We start from the raw sequence: 26,579 nt of genomic DNA, 5'->3' as shown, positions 1-26,579 counted from the left end.
CTCTTAAAAGCCTGCCCAGATTGGGACTGGCATGATTGGCAGTTCCGGTTGGGACCTATGTGTTGTCCGCTACGTTGTAGATTTTTCATTTGGCTGAAAATAAACTGCTGTTTTGATTCTGCCTCTCGAGTCTCCTGAGCTTTAATACACGGATTTTCATAAAACTGTTGGATGGCAGCGATTTAATGCAAAAATAATACAAGACCTTTTGAACTCTCTTTACAGCTTTGAAGTGTGCAGTGAATAGTCACTATCAGCAGTGTGGCTCAGCCTGTCCAGCTACTTGTGTCAATCCCAATGCTCCTTCCAGCTGCTCCCAGCCGTGTGTAGAAGGCTGTGTGTGTGACAGAGGTTACGTTTTCTACAATGACAGATGTGTGCCAAGCGGTCAGTGTGGCTGCTGGTCTGAGGACAAACACTACCCGGTGGGATCTGAATTCTGGACGGATGATACCTGTTCAACGAAGTGTCAATGTCCTTCTGCAGGTAGTAAATTAGTGTGCTGGAGTTCTGGCTGTGTTACGGATTCATTCTGCGGAGTTGAAAACGGAGTTCCTGGTTGCTACCCGCATGCATACGGCATCTGCAGAGTTCATATGACCCACATTACAATACGTTTGACAAAGCGACCCATCATTCATGGGGACGTGCACCTACACGATCGCCAAGCTGTGCACAATTCCTCGTCTCTTCCATACTTTAACGTCGAAGCGAAAAATGAAAATCGGGGCAACGCGAAAGTATCTTACGTTCAGAGAGTTCGAGTAACTGTTCACGGCCATACTGTCTGGATTGTAAAGAGGGAATCTCACCGTGTGTTGTTAGTGTCTTTTGCTAGGTTGCGTTTTCTAAATTCTGCATTTTCAACTGAATTTATTCCGAATCGTTCCTTATTGGGCAGCAGGGTAGCATGGTGGTTAGCATAATGCTTCACAGCTCCAGGGTCCCAGGTTTGATTCCCGGCTGGGTCACTGTCTGTGTGGAGTCTGCACGTCCTCCCCCTGTGTGCGTGGGCTTCCTCCGGGTGCTCCGGTTTCCTCCCACAGTCCAAAGATGTGCGGGTTAGGTGGATTGGCCGTGCTAAATTGCCCGTAGTGTCCTAATAAAAAAAAAAAGTAAGGTTAGGGGGGGGGGGGGGGTTGTTGGGTTATGGGTATAGGGTGGATACGTGGGTTTGAGTAGGGTGATCATGGCTCGGCACAACATTGAGGGCCGAAGGGCCTGTTCTGTGCTGTACTGTTCTATGTTCTATGTTTATTTCATTACAATAGTAGACGAATGATGAGGAATATATTGTGCAGTCTTGGCAGTGTTATAATGCTGAATATGATATCTTCCATTTGTATATAGAGTTAAAGACAGTGCTGTGAATCAGTATAATCAATCAGTTGCATCCATCAGATGCTAAGGATTGTGTTTACTCCATTCCTGCATTCAGATCGCTGTTCAGGTTTGTTGGGTTATTGTGTGAAAGGATGCCGGACTGTTTTAGAAAAGGTATTGTTCAATCTCCATTTTCCTCTTGTGTTCAGGTTGATGAAGTGTGGATGACATTACCCGTGACCCTAGTCAATGGTGCCGTGAGTGTGAGTAGGAGTGGAAGATACGTGGTCCTGGCGACAGATTTTGGGCTTGGTGTCTCCTATGACACTGATCATTCGGTAGAAGTGAAAGTGCCAAGCAGATATTTTAATCAGACTTGTGGCATGTGTGGCAACTACAATGGATTGAGAAAAGATGATTCCATGAAACCCGATGGAGAGCAAGCCAAAGATTCGAATGAGCTGGGAAATAGCTGGAAGGTGCCACCGGATGATCCAGGTTGTGACCCAGGCAACCCTGGGGAATGTGAGCCCGCTGACGAGAACCTCTACCAAAGCGATGATTTCTGTGGTCTGATCACCAGTCAACGAGGTCCATTTGTAAAATGCCACTCTGTAATAAATCCCATTGGTATCTTTGAAAGCTGTGTTGTCGAGCTGTGCCTGTTGGCAGGAAGTCAAGATGCTCTGTGCAATGCTCTCCAAATCTATGCAGACGCGTGTCAAAATGCAGGAGTGACTATTCCACCCTGGAGAAACTCCACTTTCTGCCGTATGTATTTGCCAGCTGCTGGTGTTTTGCTTGAATATTTCCTTATTGCACCTGAGAAAAGTCTCTGTTTTTGTGATATTGTGTGAGATGGTTCATTTTGTTACAGACTTGCGATTTCCTGTTCAAGTTACTTTAGTTCAATTAGTTCACGTGTTTGATTTTATATTTTCAATTCTTGTGATCCAAGTGAAATCCAAAAGTATGTGTGTGGCTTTTTCTCCGTGAGCTTTCCTTCTCGCTTGTCTTTGTAAACATTTTCTGGTCTCAGAAGCCTTGAAGCTTTTCTTGTACCTTCTTTGCTTTCAGATGTCAACTGTCAAGTCAATAGCCACTACAATGCATGTGCCAGTGCTTGTCCTGCCACATGCACGGATCGTTTTGCCCCAGAGAACTGCAGCAAGCCTTGTGTGGAGGACTGTGAGTGTAACATGGGGTCTGTTCTCAGTGGCAGCACCTGTGTGGCTGTGGAGAACTGTGGCTGCGTCTACAACAACAAATACTACGAAGTAAGTTTTCCCAGCAGTTGTAAGTGTTTTTGGTACCCTTTGCTTCTTGTACATGAGGAGTATGTAGTAATTTTGAAAATGACCCTTGCTCTTTGTCTGTCAGAAAGGGACAATGTTCTGGGAAGAGGGATGTCTAAAGCGTTGCCGATGCACTGGAAATGACCACATAGAGTGTGAAGCAGCGTCTTGTGGAGCAGAGGAAATTTGCAAAGTGCAGGATGGAAATTTGGGATGTTACCGAGCAGACACTGCAAAGTGCCACATTTACGGTGACCCGCACTATACCACATTTGACAGGAAACTGTACCACTTCCAGGGTGCCTGCAATTATACTGTGACTGAGACTTGTGGAAATACATCCGTGCAGTTTTCTGTGACAAGTAGGAACGAACGCAGAGGCAGCCCAACGTGGTCTGCTATTAATTCCATTGCTTTGCGACTTGATGACCTTCATGTTGCAGTGAGGAAACATAAGCTTGTTTATGTGAGTAACCTCTCTGATCGGTAGAGTTTTCTGACTTAATGTACTGTTGATTAGTGGTAGTCCCTGTCTTTGTTACTAATTTTGGTTATGTTTTGTTTAGGTGGATGGGTTGAGGGTTGAGCTCCCTGTGAATCCCCGTCCTTCAGTAAGGGTATCGATGGCAGGATCATTTGTTATGGTCCAGACAGACTTTGGTCTTCAGCTGAAGTTTAATGGCGATGCCGAACTGTTTGTCATGGTGGATGAGAGGTACAAAGGGCAGCTGTGTGGCTTGTGTGGTACCTATACTGATGACCAGCTCGATGACTTCTTGATGAGTGATGGAATTCTAGCCTTGGATTCCAATCAGTTTGGAAACAGCTGGAGCGTTAATGATGATGACTGGCTGTGAGTATTTCCTGCACCGTATTGTGAATTAAGGTAAATGCAATGCAACTGGGTAGAGTTCTGCAGAGATTGAGGAGCTATGACAGTAAGTAGAGTAGTTGGTTGATGTAAAAACGACTGATTTACTTGGCGGAAAGTCTGCAAATTCCTGTAAATGTCCACATGAACGGGTGCGTTTAGTTCTGTTCAATCTCTGTGATTTGCAGTGAAGACTTGAAATGGATCATCCAGTATTGGTACATATTACTTTGAAATATAACCAATGCGTAACAGAAGTACATCATGCCTTTAGTGGGAAAGATTTTGACAGCACCTGTATTATTTTCTTTGCCCTGTGCATTGATGTTGGAGGAGGAATGAAAATGAGAGATTTTCTAATTTAGGACAGAAATCATACATGACTTTCCTTGCACAGGTGTAATCAAACCGCTCCACCACCACACACCTGTGAGCCATCATCAAATGAAGAGGCCGAGGAATACTGCAAAATAATTTTGGCAAGCAATGGCCCTTTCAAAGATTGTCACTGGTTATCCCTCCTCAGTTGTACTTTGAAAGCTGTGTGTATGATCATTGTGCCACTGGAGGAGATTCTGTGTTGCTGTGCAGTGCTCTGGGGTCATATGCTTCAGCCTGTGAAGCAGCTGGTGTTGTTCTGGGAGACTGGATGGAACAGAGTGGCTGTGTTGAAAAAAGTAAGTTTGAAATCACGTATCTTTACTTGTTCTTTTCCATCATTTTGTTTCTTCTGAATAGTTATACCGAAAAGACACAATTTCCCTTCAAAGCACACGCCTATTATTAATAATCAGCTTTGTCTGCGTTTAGTTGACTTAAGTGAGTTGATTGTGTTTCTCAAGGAACTTCCTTGTGATGGTTTTAACTGGTTTAATTTCTGGGTAATTCTGCATGCATTAAAAATTTTGTGTATTAAACACACAGGTTGTACATGGGACTGTAATTTTGATGTTGACCTGTGCAATTGGACACAATCCAAGACAGACAATTTTGATTGGAAACGCATCAGTGGATCAAACACCATCAAGCCACACCGGGCCGTCTTATGACCACACCACTGCAGGTAGGTGATGTGAGATCCTTACCTTACCACGAGGTGTTGACTGAGCATATGGTTTGTTTCTAACCAGTGAGCATAATTGTGTGTCCAGGTGGTTACTACATCTACCTCGAAGGCAATGAAGGCAGTGAAGGAGACAGAGCACAACTGGTCAGTGCTCCATGCAAAAAGATAGGAGCTCAGTGCTTGCGATTCTGGTACCACATGTATGGAGTAGCTCACAGCATGGCTTTGAAAGTTTACCAGGTTGAAGGTGGGATACCAGTGCTAATGTGGCTGGAGACAGGAAATAAAGGAAACAGATGGATTGCAGGAGAAGTGGGCCTACAGCTCTCGGGAAATTCGCAGGTAAATTATGTGGATAATATTTGTGTAATTGTTTTTGCATTTTTGTTTTGTGATAAACTCGGGGCAACATGCGCCCTTTACTCAGAAATCACATTGCAATTTTGTTTCTTGTGCTCACATTTAACTTGCTGATTATAAATCAGAATACATAGCTTTGGTTGCTTAAACAAAATAGAGAATTGGTGTATTCATACTATTTACCAGTGTAACTGGAAGGAAATAGTGAAATTGTATTGTTTGACTTGCCGTTGCCATCTTTTGCTTGCTGCTATTGTGATGCTTTCTCTTCCAGATCCTCATTGAAGCAGTCCGGGGCAATGACTATCGCAGTGATGTTGCTGTGGATGACATCTCCTTCCATACTGGATGCTGTGGAGGTTTGCTCATTTTCTGATGTATATTATGATTTGCTGACTTTGTGACTAAAACATTGACGAAGACGAGACCATAAGCAATTGGAGCAGGAGCAGACCATGGTTGCAAGTCTCCCAAAAGGGAACAAAGCCCGCTAGCGAGTGCGTTTAGCCGCCTGTTTCCCGGCACTCGCAGTGCTGAGTAACACATGGCTATTCATCGTCTCGGCCCATGAAAGACTCCCAGCCTTCCCTCTCCAGCCTGAACACAATTTGGGAGAGTCCCCGGCCATGCTCCCCCCCCGCCCCAATATCCCGGCCCAATGGCTCGTGCACAGAAAATACCACATGTTATTGTCACCTGGGTACCGTTGCAGGTGGCACCAAGTGACACTGCTAGGGTGCCAGGCTGCAGCCCTCAGGGTGTCTGGATTGCGATGCCAGGGTGCCCATGTGGCACCAGCAGTGCCAGGGTACCACCCTGCCCAAACATCATGCAGCTGGGGACCTCCCATCCCTTCGAGAACCCCACCAGTGCCATTCCATCTGGTCGACGTCTGTTTATCTCGGCCTGAGTATTCTCAACGTTGGATATCCACAAGCTTCTGGAATTGAGAATTCTGAAGATTCACAACTCCTGGAGTAAAGTAATTTCTCCTCATCTCAATCTTAAATGATCACTGCCTTCCCCCTGAGATTGAGCCCTGAGTTTGAGGTTGTTTGAGTTTGAGAACCTCTCTGTGTCCAGCACTGGTTTTAGGTTTTTGTGTTTGCTGTATCTCTTTCCGTAATGTGTGGTCCTCTCTTGTTTTCCACATTGAACTAGTCTGGAAAGTTGACTTGAGTTGTTTCTAACATGGATTATTTGAGCTTTTACCATTTTTTGTTTGTAGATATGTGTGGACACAACAGCCACAACGAGCACTCCAACTACAGCCAATCACCGTGACTCCTGAAACTGGTAAATGAAAGCAGGCGACATATAAAGTGGGACATGGATTGTGCTATTCTTAATTCAATCTCATTTACTTTGAGTTGCTGGTTAGAGTCTACTACTTTTTCCACCAATCGTGTGGGCAAGATCTTCCGTCTGTTCACGATGGCGGTATCTTCCGGTCCTGTCGACGCCCCACCTCTACCGCGGGCTTCCCGGCGTAGTCGGGTGAATTCAATGGGAAATCTTGGGGTGGGACGGTGGCACAGCGGCTAGCACTGCAGCCTCACAATGCCAAGGACCCGGGTTCAATTCCAGCCTCGGGTGACTCTCTATGTGGAGTTTTCACATTCTCCTTGTGTCTGCCAAGGAACATGTCGCCGCGGGGAGACCAGAAATTCTCTCCCTATATTTCTATAAATCATTTAATCAGTCTCCTTTAATTGAGTCCAAATATTACTGAAGCTATTTCATTTTTCTTAAAGGACTGATAACTTTGAATAGAAATAAGTTTGATAATTTTTCAATGTGGGCAAATTATTGGGTAGGTGTACTTCAAGCATCATGCAAACACCAAGATATGGAAGCCAGGCAGGTGGTTGTGTTGATTTCCCGTGTGCTTTCTGATCCGCTGTTAGAATGGTACGTGTAATGATACAGACAACGGGTAGAATCTTGTTGAGTCGCCGGGGTTGCCTCTTCTTGGGAAGATTGTTGAACCACAAGGCAGTCAGGCAGTGGTTGGACCAGTGATGGGACTTTCCCTGGGATCGAGACTCCAGTGGTGGGTGTTTCGCCGCTCATGGCCGGAAGCTCTTGTGCTCAGCAGCACCAATGTGGAGGCCGTGGTTGCTGCTACAGTGATAAGCACTAGACTGTCAGCATCACGGTACGGCCCAGGCCACAGGTATATAATATGCGCAGTAGGAGGTGGTAGTTTCATCAGGTCGGGAACGAGGAGGATGGATGTCGGGGTGTCAGCAGTAAGGGCAGGGGCTTGTTCCTTCTCGCTGACCAACTGGCCTCACAGTTTGAAAAAAAATATTTTTATTAGGGTATTTGTAGTTTTTATAATGATAATAACAATATCGGCAACGTAAACATGGTACAATAAACATTTCCATCCCCATCACATTTTTCACACCCCCACCAGGCAAGCAATAATCTAGCCCCACCCTCATGGAAATCTGCTTCTGCTGACATTTTAATTATCCGAAGTTCAACGAACGGTGTCAATTCCGGGCGAACCCTAACATTGACCCTCTTCGGACAAATTTTATTTTCTCGAGACTGAGAAACCCAGTCATGTCACTAACTCAGGTCTCCAATTTTGGGGGTTCTGAGTCCCTCCACATTAGTAGGATCTGTCTCCGGGCTACCAGGGAGGCAAAGGCTAAGATGTCAGCCTCTTTCACTCCCTGAACTCCCGTGTCTTCCAACACTCCAAAAATCGCCACCTCGGCTCAGCACCACCCGTGCTTTCAGTACCGTGCACATAGCCGCAGCAAACCCCTGCCAAAACCCTCTAAGCTTCGGTTATGCCCAAAACATGTGGACATGATTTGCTGGACTTCCCGCGCACCTCACACACCTGTCCTCTACCCCGAAAAACTTACTCATCCGGGCCACCGTCATGTGTGCCCAGTGGACTACCTTGAACTGTATCAGGCTAAGCCTGGCACATGATGAGGATGTGTTCACCCTGCTTAAGTCATCCGCACACAGACCCGTCTCTATCTCTCCCCCGAGCTCGTCTTCCCACTTGCCCTTTAGGTCCTTTATTGGGGTTTCCTCCGACTCCATAAGTTCTTGGTAGATATCTGATACCTTCCCCTCTCCCACCCATGTACTGGAAACTACCATGTCCTGTATCCCGCCCCCCCCTCCCCCCGTGGTGGCAGGAGTGGGAAGGTCGGAACCTGCCTTCTCAAAAAATCTGGTACCTGCAGATATGTAAACCCATTCCCTGCTGGCAATTCAAATTGATCCTTCAAAGCTTTCGGGCTGGGGAAGCTCCCGTCTATAAATAGATCTCCCATTCTCCCAATTGCTGCTCTCTGCCATCTCCGTAACCCACCATCCAGTCTGCCCAGTACAAACCGATGGTTATTGTAGATCGGGGGTCCAAACCGATGCTCCCTCCACTCTCTTCCATTCTACCACTGCCCCCAGATTGTCAGAGACGCCACTACGACCGGACTTGAGGAGTATTGGGCCGGCAAGAGATGCCCGTTATCAGTGCGCCCAAACTTGTATTTTTACACGATGCCGGCCTCCACCTGCCCCGACAACCGACACCGCCCCCCCCCCCCCCCCCCCCCCCCCCCAACCACCTGCTCCCCAATCATGGCTATTTTGGCCACCCAGTAGTAGTTACAAAAGTCGGCAGCACCAACTCTCCTCCTCCCCCGGCCCTCCCGTTCCCGACTACGCTCCAACAGTACTTTCTTCACTCGCGGGTTTTGCCCGTCCACACAAAGCCCAAAACCTTATTCACTTGTTTAAAAAAAAGCCCTCGGGATGAAGATGGGGAGGAACTGAAAAACAAACAGGAATCTGGGGAGGACCATCATTTTCACTGTCGGTGCCTGGTTGAGCAACTGTGCCCAGTCAATGAAGCCCTCACCAAACTCAAACTTTCCTCGCACCTTCCACAGGTAATTCTACTCCACCCGACCAAAAGCCTTCTCCGCATCCATTGCGACCACCATCTCCATCTCCCCTCCCTCTGAGGGCATCATAATAACATTTAAGAGCCTTCTAACATTGGCCGTGAGTTGCCTGCCTTTTACAAATCCCGTCTGGTCTCCCCCTATCACCCCGGGACATAATTCTCTATCCTTGTGGCCAATGTCTTAGCCAGCCATTTGGCATCCACATTCAGTAGGGAGATTGTCCGAAATGACCCGCATTGCTCCGGATCCTTCTCCCGTTTCAGAATCAATGAGATCGAGGCCTGCTACATTGTTGGGGGGAGGATTCCCTTCTCTCTTGCTTCAGTAAATGCCCTCACCAGCAGTGGGCTCAAATATCTCCGTAAACATCTTATAGAATTCCGCCGGGTTGCGATCCGGCCGCAGGCCTTGCCTGACTGCATGGCCTCCAACCCCTCCATCATTTCCCCAATTTCAATTGGGGCTCCCAGCCCTTCCACCAGTTCCTCGTCCACCCTTGGGAACCTCAACTGACCCAAGAATTGCCTCATCCCCTCCAACCCAGCCGGGGGTTCCGGCTCGTATAATTTACTGCAAAAGTCCTTAAACACCTCATTCACTCCCACAGGGTCCAGGACCATGTTCCCAACTCTCTCCTTTATTCTCCCTATTTCCCTGGCTGCCTCCCTTTTTCTGAGCAGGTGCGCTAACATTGTACTTGCTTTTTCCCCACACTCATAGACCTGTCCCCTTCCTTCCTCAGTTGTTTCACCGCCTTCCCTGAAGACAACAGCCCTAACTCCACCTGTAACCTCCGCCGCTCCCTCAGTAGCCCCGCGTCTGGGGCTTCCGAATATCTCCTGTCCACCTGAAGTATCTCCCCAACTAACCTACCCTCTCAGCTCATTCCACCTTTTCTCTATGGGCCTGTATTGAGATTAATTCCCCTCTGACCACTGCCTTCAAAGCTTCCCACACCGTTGCTGCAGAGACCTCCCCCGTATCATTTATTTCCGGGTAGTTCTGAATGGTCTTGTTCACTTGCCCACAGACCGTTTCATTTACTAATAATCCCACATCCAGACTCCATAGCTGGCGTTGCCTCTCTCTCCATACTAATCCGTAGATCCACCCAATGTCGGGTATGATCCGATACTGCAATTGCCGAGTACTCGGTATCTGCCACACCCGGTAGTAGAGCCCTGCTCAGAACAAAAAGTCGATCCAAGAGTATACATTGTGGACATGGGAGGAAAAAGAAAACTCTTTAGCTCTTGGCCGTCCAAACCTCCATGCGTCTGCTTCCCGCATCTGCTACATAAACCCCCTCAACTGCTTTGCCGCAGCTGGCATCGTCCCTTTCCTGGATTTTGACCGGTCCAATTCTGGATCAATGACTGTGTTGAAATCTTCCCCCATGATCTGATTGTGTGACTCTCGGTCTGAGATCTTACCTAACTGCTGCCTCATAAATTCCACATCATCCCAGTTTGGAGCATATACGTTCAAGAGTATCACCCGCATCCCCTCCAGCTTACCACTCACCATTATGTACCTACCCCACCGTGTCTGACACAGTTCTCCCTGCCTCAAATGCCATCCGTTTTTTAAACAGGCTCACAACCCCCCCTTGTCTGTCTCTTGTAAAATTGCCACGTCCGCCTTCAGTCCTCTCAGAAGCGCAAACACCTGAGCCCTCTTGACTGGCCTATTTAGCCCCGTAACGTTCCAAGTAATCAGCTTGTTCAGGCACCCAGTTCCCAATGAATCAAAGTTAACTTTAGAATCAGAAACCACCCCTTATTATACATAACACTGCTTATTCAAAACAGCGTAAAAGTGATTTTCACCAAATCGCCAAATCTCCCCCAAGTTTCAATGTCTTTAGTTCACATCTAGTCTTTGTCCTTGATGAAAGCCAATGCATCGTCTGGTGTTTCAAAGTAAAATTCCGGGTCCTCAAACGTGAGCCAAAGACAGTCCGGATACAGCATCTCGAACTTGGCCCCCTTCTTAAAGAGAGCCGATTTTGCCCGATTAAATCCGGCTCGCCTATTGGCCAAATCCAGGTCTTGATATATGCGCAACTCACAAATCTCCCACCTGCTGCTCCGTTCTTTCTTGGCCCATCGCAGAATATGTTCTTTGTCCAGGAACCGGTGCATTCGTACCACCATCGCCCTCTGTGGCTCATTCGCTCTGGGCTTCTTAGCAAGGGCTCTATACGCTCTATCCACTTCCAGGGGCCGTGGAAATACCCCAGCTCCCATCAATGTTTCCAACATGCTTGCCACATAAGCCCTCGCATCCGATCCCCTACTGCCCTGAGGCGGCTGACGATTCTCAAGTTCTGTCTCCTGGACCTGTTCTCCAAGTCCTCCAGCTTCTCCTGGATTCTTTCTGGCGGCCATTCATCATCTCCACCTTGGCCTCCAGCACGGTTATATACTCCTTGTGCTCGGACAGCCTTTTCTCCACCTCCTGAATCGCATGCCCGTGGGTTTCCTGACCCTGCACCACCTGATCAATCGATGCCTTAATCATGTCCAGCGTGTCTTTCTTAAGCTTAGCGAAACATTCTTCGAAAAACTTCTCCAGTTGTTCCGTCGACCACTGTACCGTCTCCCCGCGTGCCAGCTTCTCTGCCATGTTTTCCCACGTTGCCGGCTATACCCGCGTCTTTCTTGATAAACTTTGTCTTCTTACACGGCCACTTCTAGTCCATCTCTCCACACACTAGTGGGGGATTTCTCCTCACCGTCTCACTCTCCACCAATTTATACAATAAAATTTGAAAAAAATGGGTGAAGAGGTCAAAAATTCCGTCACAAGGGGGAGCTGTCAAATGTCTGACCTACTCCTCCATGGCCGCCACCGGAGGTCCCTAGCCACACAGTTTGAATGGGTTATTGAATTGTTCTGATGTTGTGGAAGATTAAGTGTGGTATGAATATGTTTGGATGTCTCGTATGATTTTGCTGCTGGACTGTGGTCCTGTGAGTATCACTTGTTCTTCTGCTTAGTGACCTCTTCAGCTGTCAAGCAAGTTTCATACATTTTGCAGACAGCAGACCTGTTTGATGGCACAACTTGAAGGAGCATCAGGAGAATTCCAACCATTCAGGATTGTGTGCTTGCGATAGATGGGGAAACAGTAATGACAGGAGTGTCCATTATTGGCAGGATGGAAAGAAATGGATGGAATTGTGTGATTTAATGATCTGACAGAGTCACAACAATACCTTGTTGTAAAAGATAGCAGTCACACTGTAATCAGCATGTGGAAAAAGAAAAGAGCGGGAGAGTCTAAAATAATCCAATTTGACCTTAGATGTACCACAAATTGATATTTGTTTTACAATTTTTAGAATCGTCCTGCACTGTGCAAGGTGATCCTCACTACAATACCTTTGATAAACAAGCTCACGACTTCATGGGAACATGCACATATACCCTATCAAAATTATGTGACACCAACAGTAACCTGCCTTATTTCAATGTTGAAGCTGCAAATGAGCACAGATCAGGGAATGCCTATGTATCGTACATCAAACATGTCAACGTTATTGTTTACAATCACAGAATAACATTAGAGAAGGGACGTGTGGTAAAGGTAAGAGTTCGATATTTCCATACCTTCATGAATTATATTGAACGGTTTGTTTGTGGAAGAATCAGTTGATCAATGCTTGTGTGTCTCCAGGTCGATGGAGAATTGGAGGTGCTGCCTGTGTCAGTTGCTTCTGGTGTTGATGTTGGCCTCAGTGGAAAGTACGTGGTTGTGAGCACCGATTTTGGATTGATAGTGAGGTTTGATGGGAGGCATCGAGCAGAGGTGACCCTTCGCAGTGTCTTCAAGGGGAAAGTGTGTGGAATGTGTGGAAACTATAACGACGACAGAACAGACGATTTCCTCAATCCAGATGGCGCGATGGAGCCCGATTCTGTCAGCTTGGGAAACAGCTGGCAAACTCACAATGATACAAGGTACACTATATGGAAGTGTTCAGGTTGTTTCTGTTAGTTCCTAAAGCTGCAAGCTGTTAATGACCATAGTCATGCCATTCGCATGCAGACTTTATATAGCTTTAACCGTTTCTCATTAGTGATGCTGCTGTTTTTGCAGGTGTATTCCTGACATTGGCATCAAACCAAATTGTACTGATGATGAAAAGCACATCCTGGAAAGTAAATCTTACTGTGGAATAATCATGGATTCACGTGGTCCTTTCAAAGGATGCCACTCTGTTATAGACGCCAAGGATTATTTTGGTGACTGTGTGTACGACCTGTGTGCATTAGACCTGCAGACGGAGACTCTGTGCAGTAGTTTGCAGTCCTACGCAGATGCATGCCAGTCGAAGGGAGTGAGAGTGGAAACTTGGAGGAATGAGACTTTCTGCCGTAAGTGTTTTGATGCTATATTGCTTGATGTATAAATTGTGCTTAGTGGAGATATAAACACGAGGTACTTTCGAACCACTATGCAATAACCCTTACGAGAACCATAGGGCGTCCTGATTGATCACCCCATTGGACTTGTGGAATACAAGCTCCCTTGGTAATGGGCGGAGGCTCAGCTGCTGCTGCTCACAGAATCACCTCTTAAACCCCTGCCCAGATTGGGACTGGCATGATTGGCAGTTCCGGTTGGGACCTATGTGTTGTACACCACGTTGTAGATTTTCATTTGGCTGAAAATAAACTGTTGGATGGCAGCGATTTATTACAAAAATAATACAAGACCTTTTGAACTCTCTTTACAGCTTTGAAGTGTGCAGTGAATAGTCACTATCAGCAGTGTGGCTCAGCCTGTCCAGCTACTTGTGTCAATCCCAATGCTCCTTCCAGCTGCTCCCAGCCATGTGTAGAAGGCTGTGTGTGTGACAGAGGTTACGTTTTCTACAATGACAGATGTGTGCCAAGCGGTCAGTGTGGCTGCTGGTCTGAGGACAAACACTACCCGGTGGGATCTGAATTCTGGACGGATGATACCTGTTCAACGAAGTGTCAATGTCCTTCTGCAGGTAGTAAATTAGTGTGCTGGAGTTCTGGCTGTGTTACGGATTCATTCTGCGGAGTTGAAAACGGAGTTCCTGGTTGCTACCCGCATGCATATGGCATCTGCAGAGTTCATAATGACCCACATTACAATACGTTTGACAAAGCGACCCATCATTTCATGGGAACGTGCACCTACACGATCGCCAAGCTGTGCACAAATTCCTCGTCTCTTCCATACTTTAACGTCGAAGCGAAAAATGAAAATCGGGGCAACGCGAAAGTATCTTACGTTCAGAGAGTTCGAGTAACTGTTCACGGCCATACTGTCTGGATTGTAAAGAGGGAATCTCACCGTGTGTTGGTTAGTGTCTTTTTGCTAAGTTGCGTTTTCTAAAATTCTGCATTTTCAACTGAATTTATTCCGAATCGTTCCTTAATTGGAACGTTTATTTCATTACAATAGGAGGCGAATGATGAGGAATATATTGTGCAGTCTTGGCAGTGTTATAATGCTGAATATGATATCTTCCATTTGTATATAGAGTTAAAGACAGTGCTGTGAATCAGTGTAAAATGTGCATCAATCAGATGCTAAGGAAGGTGCTTACTCCATTCCTGCAGTCAGATCACTGTTCAGGTTTGTTGGGTTATTGTGTGAAAGGATGCCGGACTGTTTTAGAAAAGGTATTGTTCAATCTCCATTTTCCTCTTGTGTTCAGGTTGATGAAGTGTGGATGACATTACCCGTGACCCTAGTCAATGGTGCCGTGAGCGTGAGTAGGAGTGGAAGATACGTGGTCCTGGCGACAGATTTTGGGCTTGGTGTCTCCTATGACACTGATCATTCGGTGGAAGTGAAAGTGCCAAGCAGATATTTTAATCAGACTTGTGGCATGTGCGGCAACTATAATGGATTGAGAAAAGATGATTCCATGAAACCCGATGGAGAGCAAGCCAAAGATTCGAATGAGCTGGGAAATAGCTGGAAGGTGCCACCGGATGATCCAGGTTGTGACCCAGGCAACCCTGGGGAATGTGAGCCCGCTGACGAGAACCTCTACCAAAGCGATGGTTTCTGTGGTCTGATCACCAGTCAACGAGGTCCATTTGTAAAATGCCACTCTGTAATAAATCCCATTGGTATCTTTGAAAGCTGTGTTGTCGAGCTGTGCCTGTTGGCAGGAAGTCAAGATGCTCTGTGCAATGCTCTCCAAATCTATGCAGACGCGTGTCAAAATGCAGGAGTGACTATTCCACCCTGGAGAAACTCCACTTTCTGTCGTATGTATTTGCCAGCTGCTGGTGTTTTCGCTTGAATATTTCCTTATTGCACCTGAGAAAAGTCTCTGTTTTTGTGATATTGTGTGAGATGGTTCATTTTGTTACAGACTTGCGATTTCCTGTTCAAGTTACTTTAGTTCAATTTGTTCACGTGTTTGATTTTATATTTTTAATTCTTGTGATCCAAGTGAAATCCAAAGTATGTGTGTGGCTTTTTCTCCATGAGTCTTCCTTCTCGGTTGACTGTATAATTGTGAACATTTTCTGGTCTCAGAAGCCTTGAAGCTTTTCTTGTACCTTCTTTGCTTTCAGATGTCAACTGTCAAGTCAATAGCCACTACATGCATGTGCCAGTGCTTGTCCTGCCACATGCACGGATCGTTTTGCCCCAGAGAACTGCAGCAAGCCTTGTGTGGAGGACTGTGAGTGTAACATGGGGTCTGTTCTCAGTGGCAGCACCTGTGTGGCTGTGGAGAACTGTGGCTGCGTCTACAACAACAAATACTATGAAGTAAGTTTTCCCAGCAGTTGTAAGTGTTTTTGGTACCCTTTGCTTCTTGTACATGAGGAGTATGTAGTAATTTTGAAAATAACCCTTGCTCTTTGTCTGCCAGAAACGGACAATGTTCTGGGAAGAGGGATGTCTAAAGCGTTGCCGATGCTCTGGAAATGACCACATAGAGTGTGAAGCAGCGTCTTGTGGAGCAGAGGAAATTTGCAAAGTGCAGGATGGAAATTTGGGATGTTACCGAGCAGACACTGCAAAGTGCCACATTTACGGTGACCCGCACTATACCACATTTGACAGGAAACTGTACCACTTCCAGGGTGCCTGCAATTATACTGTGACTGAGACTTGTGGAAATACGTCCGTGCAGTTTTCTGTGACAAGTAGGAACGAACACAGAGGCAGCCCAACATGGTCTGCTATTAATTCCATTGCTTTGCGACTTGATGACCTTCATGTTGCAGTGAGGAAACATAAGCTTGTTTATGTGAGTAACCTCTCTGATCGGTAGAGTTTTCTGACTTAATGTACTGTTGATTAGTGGTAGTCCCTGTCTTTGTTGTTACTAATTTTGGTTATGTTTTGTTTAGGTGGATGGGGTGAGGGTTGAGCTCCCTGTGAATCCCCATCCTTCAGTAAGGCTATCGATGGCAGGATCATTTGTTAAGATCCAGACAGACTTTGGTCTTCAGCTGAAGTTTAATGGCGATACCGAACTGTTTGTCATGGTGGATGAGAGGTACAAAGGGCAGCTGTGTGGCTTGTGTGGTACCTATACTGATGACCAGCTCGATGACTTCTTGATGAGTGATGGAATTCTAGCCTTGGATTCCAATCAGTTTGGAAACAGCTGGAGAGTTACTGATGATGACTGGCTGTGAGTATTTCCTGCACCGTATTGTGAATTAAGGAAATGCAATGCAACTGGCAAGAGTTCTGCAGAGATTGAGGAGCTATGACAGTAAGTAGAGTAGTTGGTTGATGTAAAAACGACTGATTTACTTGGCGGAAAGTCTGCAAATTCCTGTAAATGTCCACATGAACGGGTGCGTTTAGTTCTGTTCAATCTCTGTGGTTTGCAGTGAAGACTTGAAATGGATCATCCAGTATTGGTACATATTACTTTGAAATATGACTAATGCGTAACAGAAGTACATCATGTCTTTAGTGGGAAAGATTTTGACAGCACCTGTATTATTTTCTTTGTCTGTGCATTGATGTTGGAGGAGGAATTAAAATGAGAGATTTTCTAATTTAGGACAGAAATCATACATGACTTTCCTTGCACAGGTGTAATCAAACCGCTCCACCACCACACACCTGTGAGCCATCATCAAATGAAGAGGCCGAGGAATACTGCAAAATAATTTTGGCAAGCAATGGCCCTTTCAAAGATTGTCACTGGTTTATCCCTCCTCAGTTGTACTTTGAAAGCTGTGTGTATGATCATTGTGCCACTGGAGGAGATTCTGTGTTGCTGTGCAGTGCTCTGGGGTCATATGCTTCAGCCTGTGAAGCAGCTGGTGTTGTTCTGGGAGACTGGATGGAACAGAGTGGCTGTGTTGAAAAAAGTAAGTTTGAAATCACGTATCTTTACTTGTTCTTTTCCATCATTTTGTTTCTCAATCCTTCTGAATAGTTGTACCGAAAAGACACAATTTCCCTTCAAAGCACACGCCTATTATTAATAATCAGCTTTGTCTGCGTTTAGTTGACTTAAGTGAGTTGATTGTGTTTCTCACGGAACTTCCTTGTGATGGTTTTAACTGGTTTAATTTCTGGGTAATTCTGCATGCATTAAAAATTTTGTGTATTAAACACGCAGGTTGTACATGGGACTGTAATTTTGATGTTGACCTGTGCAATTGGACACAATCCAAGACAGACAATTTTGATTGGAAACGCATCAGTGGATCAACACCATCAAGCCACACCGGGCCGTCTTATGACCACACCACTGCAGGTAGGTGATATGAGATCCTTACCTTACCACGAGGTGTTGACTGAGCAGATGATTTGTTTCTAACCAGTGAGCATAATTGTGTGTCCAGGTGGTTACTACATCTACCTCGAAGGCAATGAAGGCAGTGAAGGAGACAGAGCACAACTGGCCAGTGCTCCATGCAAAAAGACAGGCGCTCAGTGCTTGCGATTCTGGTACCACATGTATGGAGTAGCTCACAGCATGGCTTTGAAAGTTTACCAGGTTGAAGGTGGGATACCAGTGCTAATGTGGCTGGAGACAGGAAATAAAGGAAACAGATGGATTGCAGGAGAAGTGGGCCTACACCTCTCGGGAAATTCGCAGGTAAATTATGTGGATAATATTTGTGTCATTGTTTTTGCATTTTTGTTTTGTGATAAACTCGGGGCAACATGCGCCCTTTACTCAGAAATCACATTGCAATTTTGTTTCTTGTGCTCACATTTAACTTGCTGATTATAAATCAGAATACATAGCTTTGGTTGCTTAAACAAAATAGAGAATTGATGTATTCATGCTATTTTCCAGTGTAACTGGAAGGAAGATAGTGAAATTGTATTGTTTGACTTGCCGCTGCCATCTTTTGCTTGCTGCTATTGTGATGCTTTCTCTTCCAGATCCTCATTGAAGCAGTCCGGGGCAATGACTATCGCAGTGATGTTGCTGTGGACGACATCTCCTTCCATATTGGATGCTGTGGAGGTTTGACTCATTTTCTGATGTATATTGTGATTTGCTGACTTTGTGACTAAAACATTGATGAAGACGAGACCATAAGCAATTGGAGCAGGAGCAGACCATGGTTGCGAGTCTCCCAAAAGGGAACAAAGCCCGCTAGCGAGTGCGTTTAGCCGCCTGTTTCCCGGCACTCGCAGTGCTGAGTAACACATGGCTATTCATCGTCTCGGCCCATGAAAGACTCCCAGCCTTCCCTCTCAGCCTGAACACAATTTGGGAGAGTCCCCGGCCACGCTCCCCCCCCCCGCCCCAATATCCGGGCCCAATGGCGCGTGCACAAAAATTACCACATGTTATTGTCACCTGGGCACCTTTGCAGGTGGCACCAAGTGGCACTGCTAGGGTGCCAGGCTGCAGCCCTCAGGGTGTCTGGATTGCGATGCCAGGGTGCCCATGTGGCACCAGCAGTGCCAGGGTACCACCCTGCCCAAACATCATGCAGCTGGGGACCTCCCATCCCTTCGAGAACCCCACCAGTGCCATTCCATCTGGTCGCCGTCTGTTTATCTCGGCCTGAAGTATTCTCAACGATGGATAATCCACAAGCTTCTGGAATTGAGAATTCTGAAGATTCACAACTCCTGGAATAAAGTAATTTCTCCTCATCTCAATCTTAAATGATCACTGCCTTCCCCCTGAGATTGAGCCCTGAGTTTGAGGTTGTTTGAGTTTGAGAACCTCTCTGTGTCCAGCACTGGTTTTAGTTTTTGTGTTTGCTGTATCTCTTTCCGTAATGTGTGGTCCTCTCTTGTTTTCCACATTGAACTAGTCTGGAAAGTTGACTTGAGTTGTTTCTAACATGGATTATTTGAGCTTTTACCATTTTTTGTTTGTAGATATGTGTGACACAACAGCCACAACGAGCACTCCAACTACAGCCATCACCGTGACTCCTGAAACTGGTAAATGAAAGCAGGCGACATATAAAGTGGGACATGGATTGTGCTATTCTTAATTCAATCTCATTTACTTTGAGTTGCTGGTTAGAGTCTACTACTTTTTCCACCAATCGTGTGGGCAAGATCTTCCGCCTGTTCACGATGGTGGTATCTTCCGGTCCTGTCGACGCCCCACCTCTACCGCGGGCTTCCCGGCGTAGTCGGGTGAATTCAATGGGAAATCACGGGGTGGGACGGTGGCACAGCGGCTAGCACTGCAGCCTCACAATGCCAAGGACCCGGGTTCAATTCCAGCCTCGGGTGACTCTCTATGTGGCGTTTTCACATTCTCCTTGTGTCTGCCAAGGAACATGTCGCCGCGGGGAGACCAGAAATTCTCTCCCTATATTTCTATAAATCATTTAATCAGTCTCCTTTAATTGAGTCCAAATATTATTGAAGCTATTTCATTTTTCTTAAAGGACTGATAACTTTGAATAGAAATAAGTTTGATAATTTTTCAATGTGGGCAAATTATTGGGTAGGTGTACTTCAAGCATCATGCAAACACCAAGATATGGAAGCCAGGCAGGTGGTTGTGTTGATTTCTCATGTGCTTTCTGATCCGCTGTTAGAATGGTACGTGTAATGATACAGACAACGGGTAGAATCTTGTTGAGTCGCCGGGGGTGCCTCTTCTTGGGAAGATCTGTTGAACCACAAGGCAGTTAGGCAGTGGTTGGACCAGTGATGGGACTTTCACTGGGATCGAGACTCCAGTGGTGGGTGTTTCGCCGCTCATGGCCGGAAGCTCTTGTGCTCAGCAGCACCAATGTGGAGGCCGTGGTTGCTGCTACAGTGATAAGCACTAGACTGTCAGCATCACGGTACGGCCCAGGCCACAGGTATATAATATGCGCAGTAGGAGGTGGTAGTTTCATCAAGTCGGGAACGAGGAGGATGGATGTCGGGGTGTCAGCAGTAAGGGCAGGGGCTTGTTCCTTCTCGCTGACCAACTGGCCTCACAGTTTGAAAAAAAATATTTTTATTAGGGTATTTGTAGTTTTTATAATGATAATAACAACATCGGCAACGTAAACATGGTACAATAAACATTTCCATCCCCATCACATTTTTCACACCCCCACCAGGCAAGCAATAATCTAGCCCCCACCCTCATGGAAATCTGCTTCTGCTGACATTTTAATTATCCGAAGTTCAACGAACGGGTGTCAATTCCGGGCGAACCCTAACATTGACCCTCTTCGGACAAATTTTATTTTCTCGAGACTGAGAAACCCAGTCATGTCACTAACTCAGGTCTCCAATTTTGGGGGTTCTGAGTCCCTCCACATTAGTAGGATCTGTCTCCGGGCTACCAGGGAGGCAAAGGCTAAGATGTCAGCCTCTTTCACCCCCTGAACTCCCGTGTCTTCCAACACTCCAAAAATCGCCACCTCGACTCAGCACCACCCGTGCTTTCAGTACCGTGCACATAGCCGCAGCAAACCCCTGCCAAAACCCTCTAAGCTTCGGGTATGCCCAAAACATGTGGACATGATTTGCTGGACTTCCCGCGCACCTCACACACCTGTCCTCTACCCCGAAAAACTTACTCATCCGGGCCACCGTCATGTGTGCCCAGTGGACTACCTTGAACTGTATCAGGCTAAGCCTGGCACATGATGAGGATGTGTTCACCCTGCTTAAGTCATCCGCACACAGACCCGTCTCTATCTCTCCCCCGAGCTCGTCTTCCCACTTGCCCTTTAGGTCCTTTATTGGGGTTTCCTCCGACTCCATAAGTTCTTGGTAGATATCTGATACCTTCCCCTCTCCCACCCATGTACTGGAAACTACCATGTCCTGTATCCCGCCCCCCCCTCCCCCCGTGGTGGCAGGAGTGGGAAGGTCGGAACCTGCCTTCTCAAAAAATCTGGTACCTGCAGATATGTAAACCCATTCCCTGCTGGCAATTCAAATTGATCCTTCAAAGCTTTCGGGCTGGGGAAGCTCCCGTCTATAAATAGATCTCCCATTCTCCCAATTGCTGCTCTCTGCCATCTCCGTAACCCACCATCCAGTCTGCCCAGTACAAACCGATGGTTATTGTAGATCGGGGTCCAAACCGATGCTCCCTCCACTCTCTTCCATTTCTACCACTGCCCCCAGATTGTCAGAGACACCACTACGACCGGACTTGAGTATTGGGCCGGCAAGAGATGCCGTTATCAGTGCGCCCAAACTTGTATTTTTACACAATGCCGCCTCCACCTGCCCCGACACCGACACCCCCCCCCCCCCCCCCACCCCACCCCCCCCAACCACCTGCTCCCCAATCATGGCTATTTTGGCCACCCAGTAGTAGTTACAAAAGTTCGGCAGCACCAACTCTCCTCCTCCCCCGGCCCTCCCATTCCCGACTACGCTCCAACAGTACTTTCTTCACTCGCGGGGTTTTGCCCGTCCACACAAAGCCCAAAACCTTATTCACTTGTTTAAAAAAAGCCCTCGGGATGAAGATGGGGAGGAACTGAAAAACAAACAGGAATCTGGGGAGGACCATCATTTTCACTGTCGGTGCCTGGTTGAGCAACTGTGCCCAGTCAATGAAGCCCTCACCAAACCCAAACTTTCCTCGCTCCTTCCACAGGTAATTCTACTCCACCCGACCAAAAGCCTTCTCCGCATCCATTGCGACCACCATCTCCATCTCCCCTCCCTCTGAGGGCATCATAATAACATTTAAGAGCCTTCTAACATTGGCCGTGAGTTGCCTGCCTTTTACAAATCCCGTCTGGTCTCCCCCTATCACCCCGGGACACAATTCTCTATCCTTGTGGCCAATGTCTTAGCCAGCCATTTGGCATCCACATTCAGTAGGGAGATTGTCCGAAATGACCCGCATTGCTCCGGATCCTTCTCCCGTTTCAGAATCAATGAGATCGAGGCCTGCTACATTGTTGGGGGGAGGATTCCCTTCTCTCTTGCTTCAGTAAATGCCCTCACCAGCAGTGGGCTCAAATATCTCCGTAAACATCTTATAGAATTCCGCCGGGTTGCGATCCGGCCGCAGGCCTTGCCTGACTGCATGGCCTCCAACCCCTCCATCATTTCCCCAATTTCAATTGGGGCTCCCAGCCCTTCCACCAGTTCCTCGTCCACCCTTGGGAACCTCAACTGACCCAAGAATTGCCTCATCCCCTCCAACCCAGCCGGGGGTTCCGGCTCGTATAATTTACTGCAAAAGTCCTTAAACACCTCATTCACTCCCACAGGGTCCAGGACCATGTTCCCACCTCTCTCCTTTATTCTCCCTATTTCCCTGGCTGCCTCCCTTTTTCTGAGCAGGTGCGCTAACATTGTACTTGCTTTTTCCCCACACTCATAGACCTGTCCCCTTCCTTCCTCGGTTGTTTCACCGCCTTCCCTGAAGACAACAGCCCTAACTCCACCTGTAACCTCCGCTGCTCCCTCAGTAGCCCCGCGTCTGGGGCTTCCGAATATCTCCTGTCCACCTGAAGTATCTCCCCAACTAACCTACCCTCTCAGCTCATCCCACCTTTTCTCTATGGGCCTGTATTGAGATTAATTCCCCTCTGACCACTGCCTTCAAAGCTTCCCACACCGTTGCTGCAGAGACCTCCCCCGTATCATTTATTTCCGGGTAGTTCTGAATGGTCTTGTTCACTTGCCCACAGACCGTTTCATTTACTAATAATCCCACATCCAGACTCCATAGCTGGCGTTGCCTCTCTCTCCATACTAATCCGTAGATCCACCCAATGTTGGGTATGATCCGATACTGCAATTGCCGAGTACTCGGTATCTGCCACACCCGGTAGTAGAGCCCTGCTCAGAACAAAAAGTCGATCCAAGAGTATACATTGTGGACATGGGAGAAAAAAGAAAACTCTTTAGCTCTTGGCCGTCCAAACCTCCATGCGTCTGCTTCCCGCATCTGCTACATAAACCCCCTCAACTGCTTTGCTGCAGCTGGCATCGTCCCTTTCCTGGATTTTGACCGGTCCAATTCTGGATCAATGACTGTGTTGAAATCTTCCCCCATGATCTGATTGTGTGACTCTCGGTCTGAGATCTTACCTAACTGCTGCCTCATAAATTCCACATCATCCCAGTTTGGAGCATATACGTTCAAGAGTATCACCCGCATCCCCTCCAGCTTACCACTCACCATTATGTACCTACCCCACCGTGTCTGACACAGTTCTCCCTGCCTCAAATGCCATCCGTTTTTTAAACAGGCTCACAACCCCCCCTTGTCTGTCTCTTGTAAAATTGCCACGTCCGCCTTCAGTCCTCTCAGAAGCGCAAACACCTGAGCCCTCTTGACTGGCCTATTTAGCCCCGTAACGTTCCAAGTAATCAGCTTGTTCAGGCACCCAGTTCCCAATGAATCAAAGTTAACTTTAGAAACAGAAACCACCCCTTATTATACATAACACTGCTTATTCAAAACAGCGTAAAAGTGATTTTCACCAAATCGCCAAATCTCCCCCAAGTTTCAATGTCTTTAGTTCACATCTAGTCTTTTGTCCTTGATGAAAGCCAATGCATCGTCTGGTGTTTCAAAGTAAAATTCCGGGTCCTCAAACGTGAGCCAAAGACAGTCCGGATACAGCATCTCGAACTTGGCCCCCTTCTTAAAGAGAGCCGATTTTGCCCGATTAAATCCGGCTCGCCTATTGGCCAAATCCAGGTCTTGATATATGCGCAACTCACAAATCTCCCACCTGCTGCTCCGTTCTTTCTTGGCCCATCGCAGAATATGTTCTTTGTCCAGGAACCGGTGCATTCGTACCACCATCGCCCTCTGTGGCTCATTCGCTCTGGGCTTCTTAGCAAGGGCTCTATACGCTCTATCCACTTCCAGGGGCCGTGGAAATACCCCAGCTCCCATCAATGTTTCCAACATGCTTGCCACATAAGCCCTCGCATCCGATCCCCTACTGCCCTGAGGGCGGCTGACGATTCTCAAGTTCTGTCTCCTGGACCTGTTCTCCAAGTCCTCCAGCTTCTCCTGGATTCTTTTCTGGCGGCCATTCATCATCTCCACCTTGGCCTCCAGCACGGTTATATACTCCTTGTGCTCGGACAGCCTTTTCTCCACCTCCTGAATCGCATGCCCGTGGGTTTCCTGACCCTGCACCACCTGATCAATCGATGCCTTAATCATGTCCAGCGTGTCTTTCTTAAGCTTAGCGAAACATTCTTCGAAAAACTTCTCCAGGTGTTCCGTCGACCACTGTACCGTCTCCCCGCGTGCCAGCTTCTCTGCCATGTTTTCCCACGTTGCCGGCTATACCCGCGTCTTTCTTGATAAACTTTGTCTTCTTACACGGCCACTTCTAGTCCATCTCTCCACACACTAGTGGGGGATTTCTCCTCACCGTCTCACTCTCCACCAATTTATACAATAAAATTTGAAAAAAATGGGTGAAGAGGTCAAAAATTCCGTCACAAGGGGGAGCTGTCAAATGTCTGACCTACTCCTCCATGGCCGCCACCGGAGGTCCCTAGCCACACAGTTTGAATGGGTTATTGAATTGTTCTGATGTTGTGGAAGATTAAGTGTGGTATGAATATGTTTGGATGTCTCGTATGATTTTGCTGCTGGACTGTGGTCCTGTGAGTATCACTTGTTCTTCTGCTTAGTGACCTCTTCAGCTGTCAAGCAAGTTTCATACATTTTTCAGACAGCAGACCCGTTTGATGGCACAACTTGAAGGAGCATCAGGAGAATTCCAACCATTCAGGATTGTGTGCTTGCGATAGATGGGGAAACAGTAATGACAGGAGTGTCCATTATTGGCAGGATGGAAAGAAATGGATGGAATTGTGTGATTTAATGATCTGACAGAGTCACAACAATACCTTGTTGTAAAAGATAGCAGTCACACTGTAATCAGCATGTGGAAAAAGAAAAGAGCGGGAGAGTCTAAAATAATCCAATTTGACCTTAGATGTACCACAAATTGATATTTGTTTTACAATTTTTAGAATCGTCCTGCACTGTGCAAGGTGATCCTCACTACAATACCTTTGATAAACAAGCTCACGACTTCATGGGAACATGCACATATACCCTATCAAAATTATGTGACACCAACAGTAACCTGCCTTATTTCAATGTTGAAGCTGCAAATGAGCACAGATCAGGGAATGCCTATGTATCGTACATCAAACATGTCAACGTTATTGTTTACAATCACAGAATAACATTAGAGAAGGGACGTGTGGTAAAGGTAAGAGTTCGATATTTCCATACGTTCATGAATTATATTGAACGGTTTGTTTGTGGAAGAATCAGTTGATCAATGCTTGTGTGTCTCCAGGTCGATGGAGAATTGGAGGTGCTGCCTGTGTCAGTTGCTTCTGGTGTTGATGTTGGCCTCAGTGGAAAGTACGTGGTTGTGAGCACCGATTTTGGATTGATAGTGAGGTTTGATGGGAGGCATCGAGCAGAGGTGACCCTTCGCAGTGTCTTCAAGGGGAAAGTGTGTGGAATGTGTGGAAACTATAACGACGACAGAACAGACGATTTCCTCAATCCAGATGGCATGATGGAGCCCGATTCTGTCAGCTTGGGAAACAGCTGGCAAACTCACAATGATACAAGGTACACTATATGGAAGTGTTCAGGTTGTTTCTGTTCGTGCCTAAAGCTGCAAGCTGTTAATGACCATAGTCATGCCTTTCGCATGCAGACTTTATATAGCTTTAACCGTTTCTCATTAGTGATGCTGCTGTTTTTGCAGGTGTATTCCTGACATTGGCATCAAACCAAATTGTACTGATGATGAAAAGCACATCCTGGAAAGTAAATCTTACTGTGGAATAATCATGGATTCACGTGGTCCTTTCAAAGGATGCCACTCTGTTATAGACGCCAAGGATTATTTTGGTGACTGTGTGTACGACCTGTGTGCATTAGACCTGCAGACGGAGACTCTGTGCAGTAGTTTGCAGTCCTACGCAGATGCATGCCAGTCGAAGGGAGTGAGAGTGGAAACTTGGAGGAATGAGACTTTCTGCCGTAAGTGTTTTGATGCTATATTGCTTGATGTATAAATTGTGCTTAGTGGAGATATAAACACGAGGTACTTTCGAACCACTATGCAATAACCCTTACGAGAACCATAGGGCGTCCCGATTGATCACCCCATTGGACTTGTGGAATACAAGCTCCCTTGGTAATGGGCGGAGGCTCAGCTGCTGCTGCTCACAGAATCACCTCTTAAACCCCTGCCCAGATTGGGACTGGCATGATTGGCAGTTCCGGTTGGGACCTATGTGTTGTACACCACGTTGTAGATTTTTCATTTGG

General features: G+C 46.8%; 1 protein-coding gene across 1 annotated transcript in view; it reads left to right on the top strand.

The window, feature by feature from the left end:
- LOC119975669 (IgGFc-binding protein-like) overlaps window positions 1–26,579 on the top strand; it is a 140,148-nt gene that overhangs the window by 56,391 nt on the left and 57,178 nt on the right. Inside the window, 31 exon segments of the mRNA XM_038815451.1 lie at window positions 226–588; window positions 591–629; window positions 632–673; window positions 676–821; window positions 1,533–2,094; window positions 2,401–2,600; window positions 2,704–3,084; window positions 3,185–3,471; window positions 3,887–4,166; window positions 4,260–4,308; window positions 4,414–4,505; window positions 4,507–4,552; window positions 4,641–4,897; window positions 5,190–5,274; window positions 12,207–12,451; window positions 12,542–12,825; window positions 12,965–13,242; window positions 13,605–14,203; window positions 14,562–15,123; window positions 15,231–15,322; window positions 15,458–15,634; window positions 15,738–16,118; window positions 16,222–16,508; window positions 16,922–17,202; window positions 17,457–17,594; window positions 17,683–17,939; window positions 18,233–18,317; window positions 19,190–19,255; window positions 25,253–25,497; window positions 25,588–25,871; window positions 26,011–26,288. Of these exon segments, the coding sequence (XP_038671379.1) occupies window positions 226–588; window positions 591–629; window positions 632–673; window positions 676–821; window positions 1,533–2,094; window positions 2,401–2,600; window positions 2,704–3,084; window positions 3,185–3,471; window positions 3,887–4,166; window positions 4,260–4,308; window positions 4,414–4,505; window positions 4,507–4,552; window positions 4,641–4,897; window positions 5,190–5,274; window positions 12,207–12,451; window positions 12,542–12,825; window positions 12,965–13,242; window positions 13,605–14,203; window positions 14,562–15,123; window positions 15,231–15,322; window positions 15,458–15,634; window positions 15,738–16,118; window positions 16,222–16,508; window positions 16,922–17,202; window positions 17,457–17,594; window positions 17,683–17,939; window positions 18,233–18,317; window positions 19,190–19,255; window positions 25,253–25,497; window positions 25,588–25,871; window positions 26,011–26,288 (7,368 nt within the window).

The sequence above is a fragment of the Scyliorhinus canicula genome, chromosome 13 (assembly GCF_902713615.1).
Source record: "Scyliorhinus canicula chromosome 13, sScyCan1.1, whole genome shotgun sequence".
Classification (NCBI taxonomy): Eukaryota; Metazoa; Chordata; class Chondrichthyes; order Carcharhiniformes; family Scyliorhinidae; genus Scyliorhinus; species Scyliorhinus canicula.
Note: the sequence above shows the minus strand (reverse complement) of the source record. Positions and strands in the feature narration are given on the sequence as shown.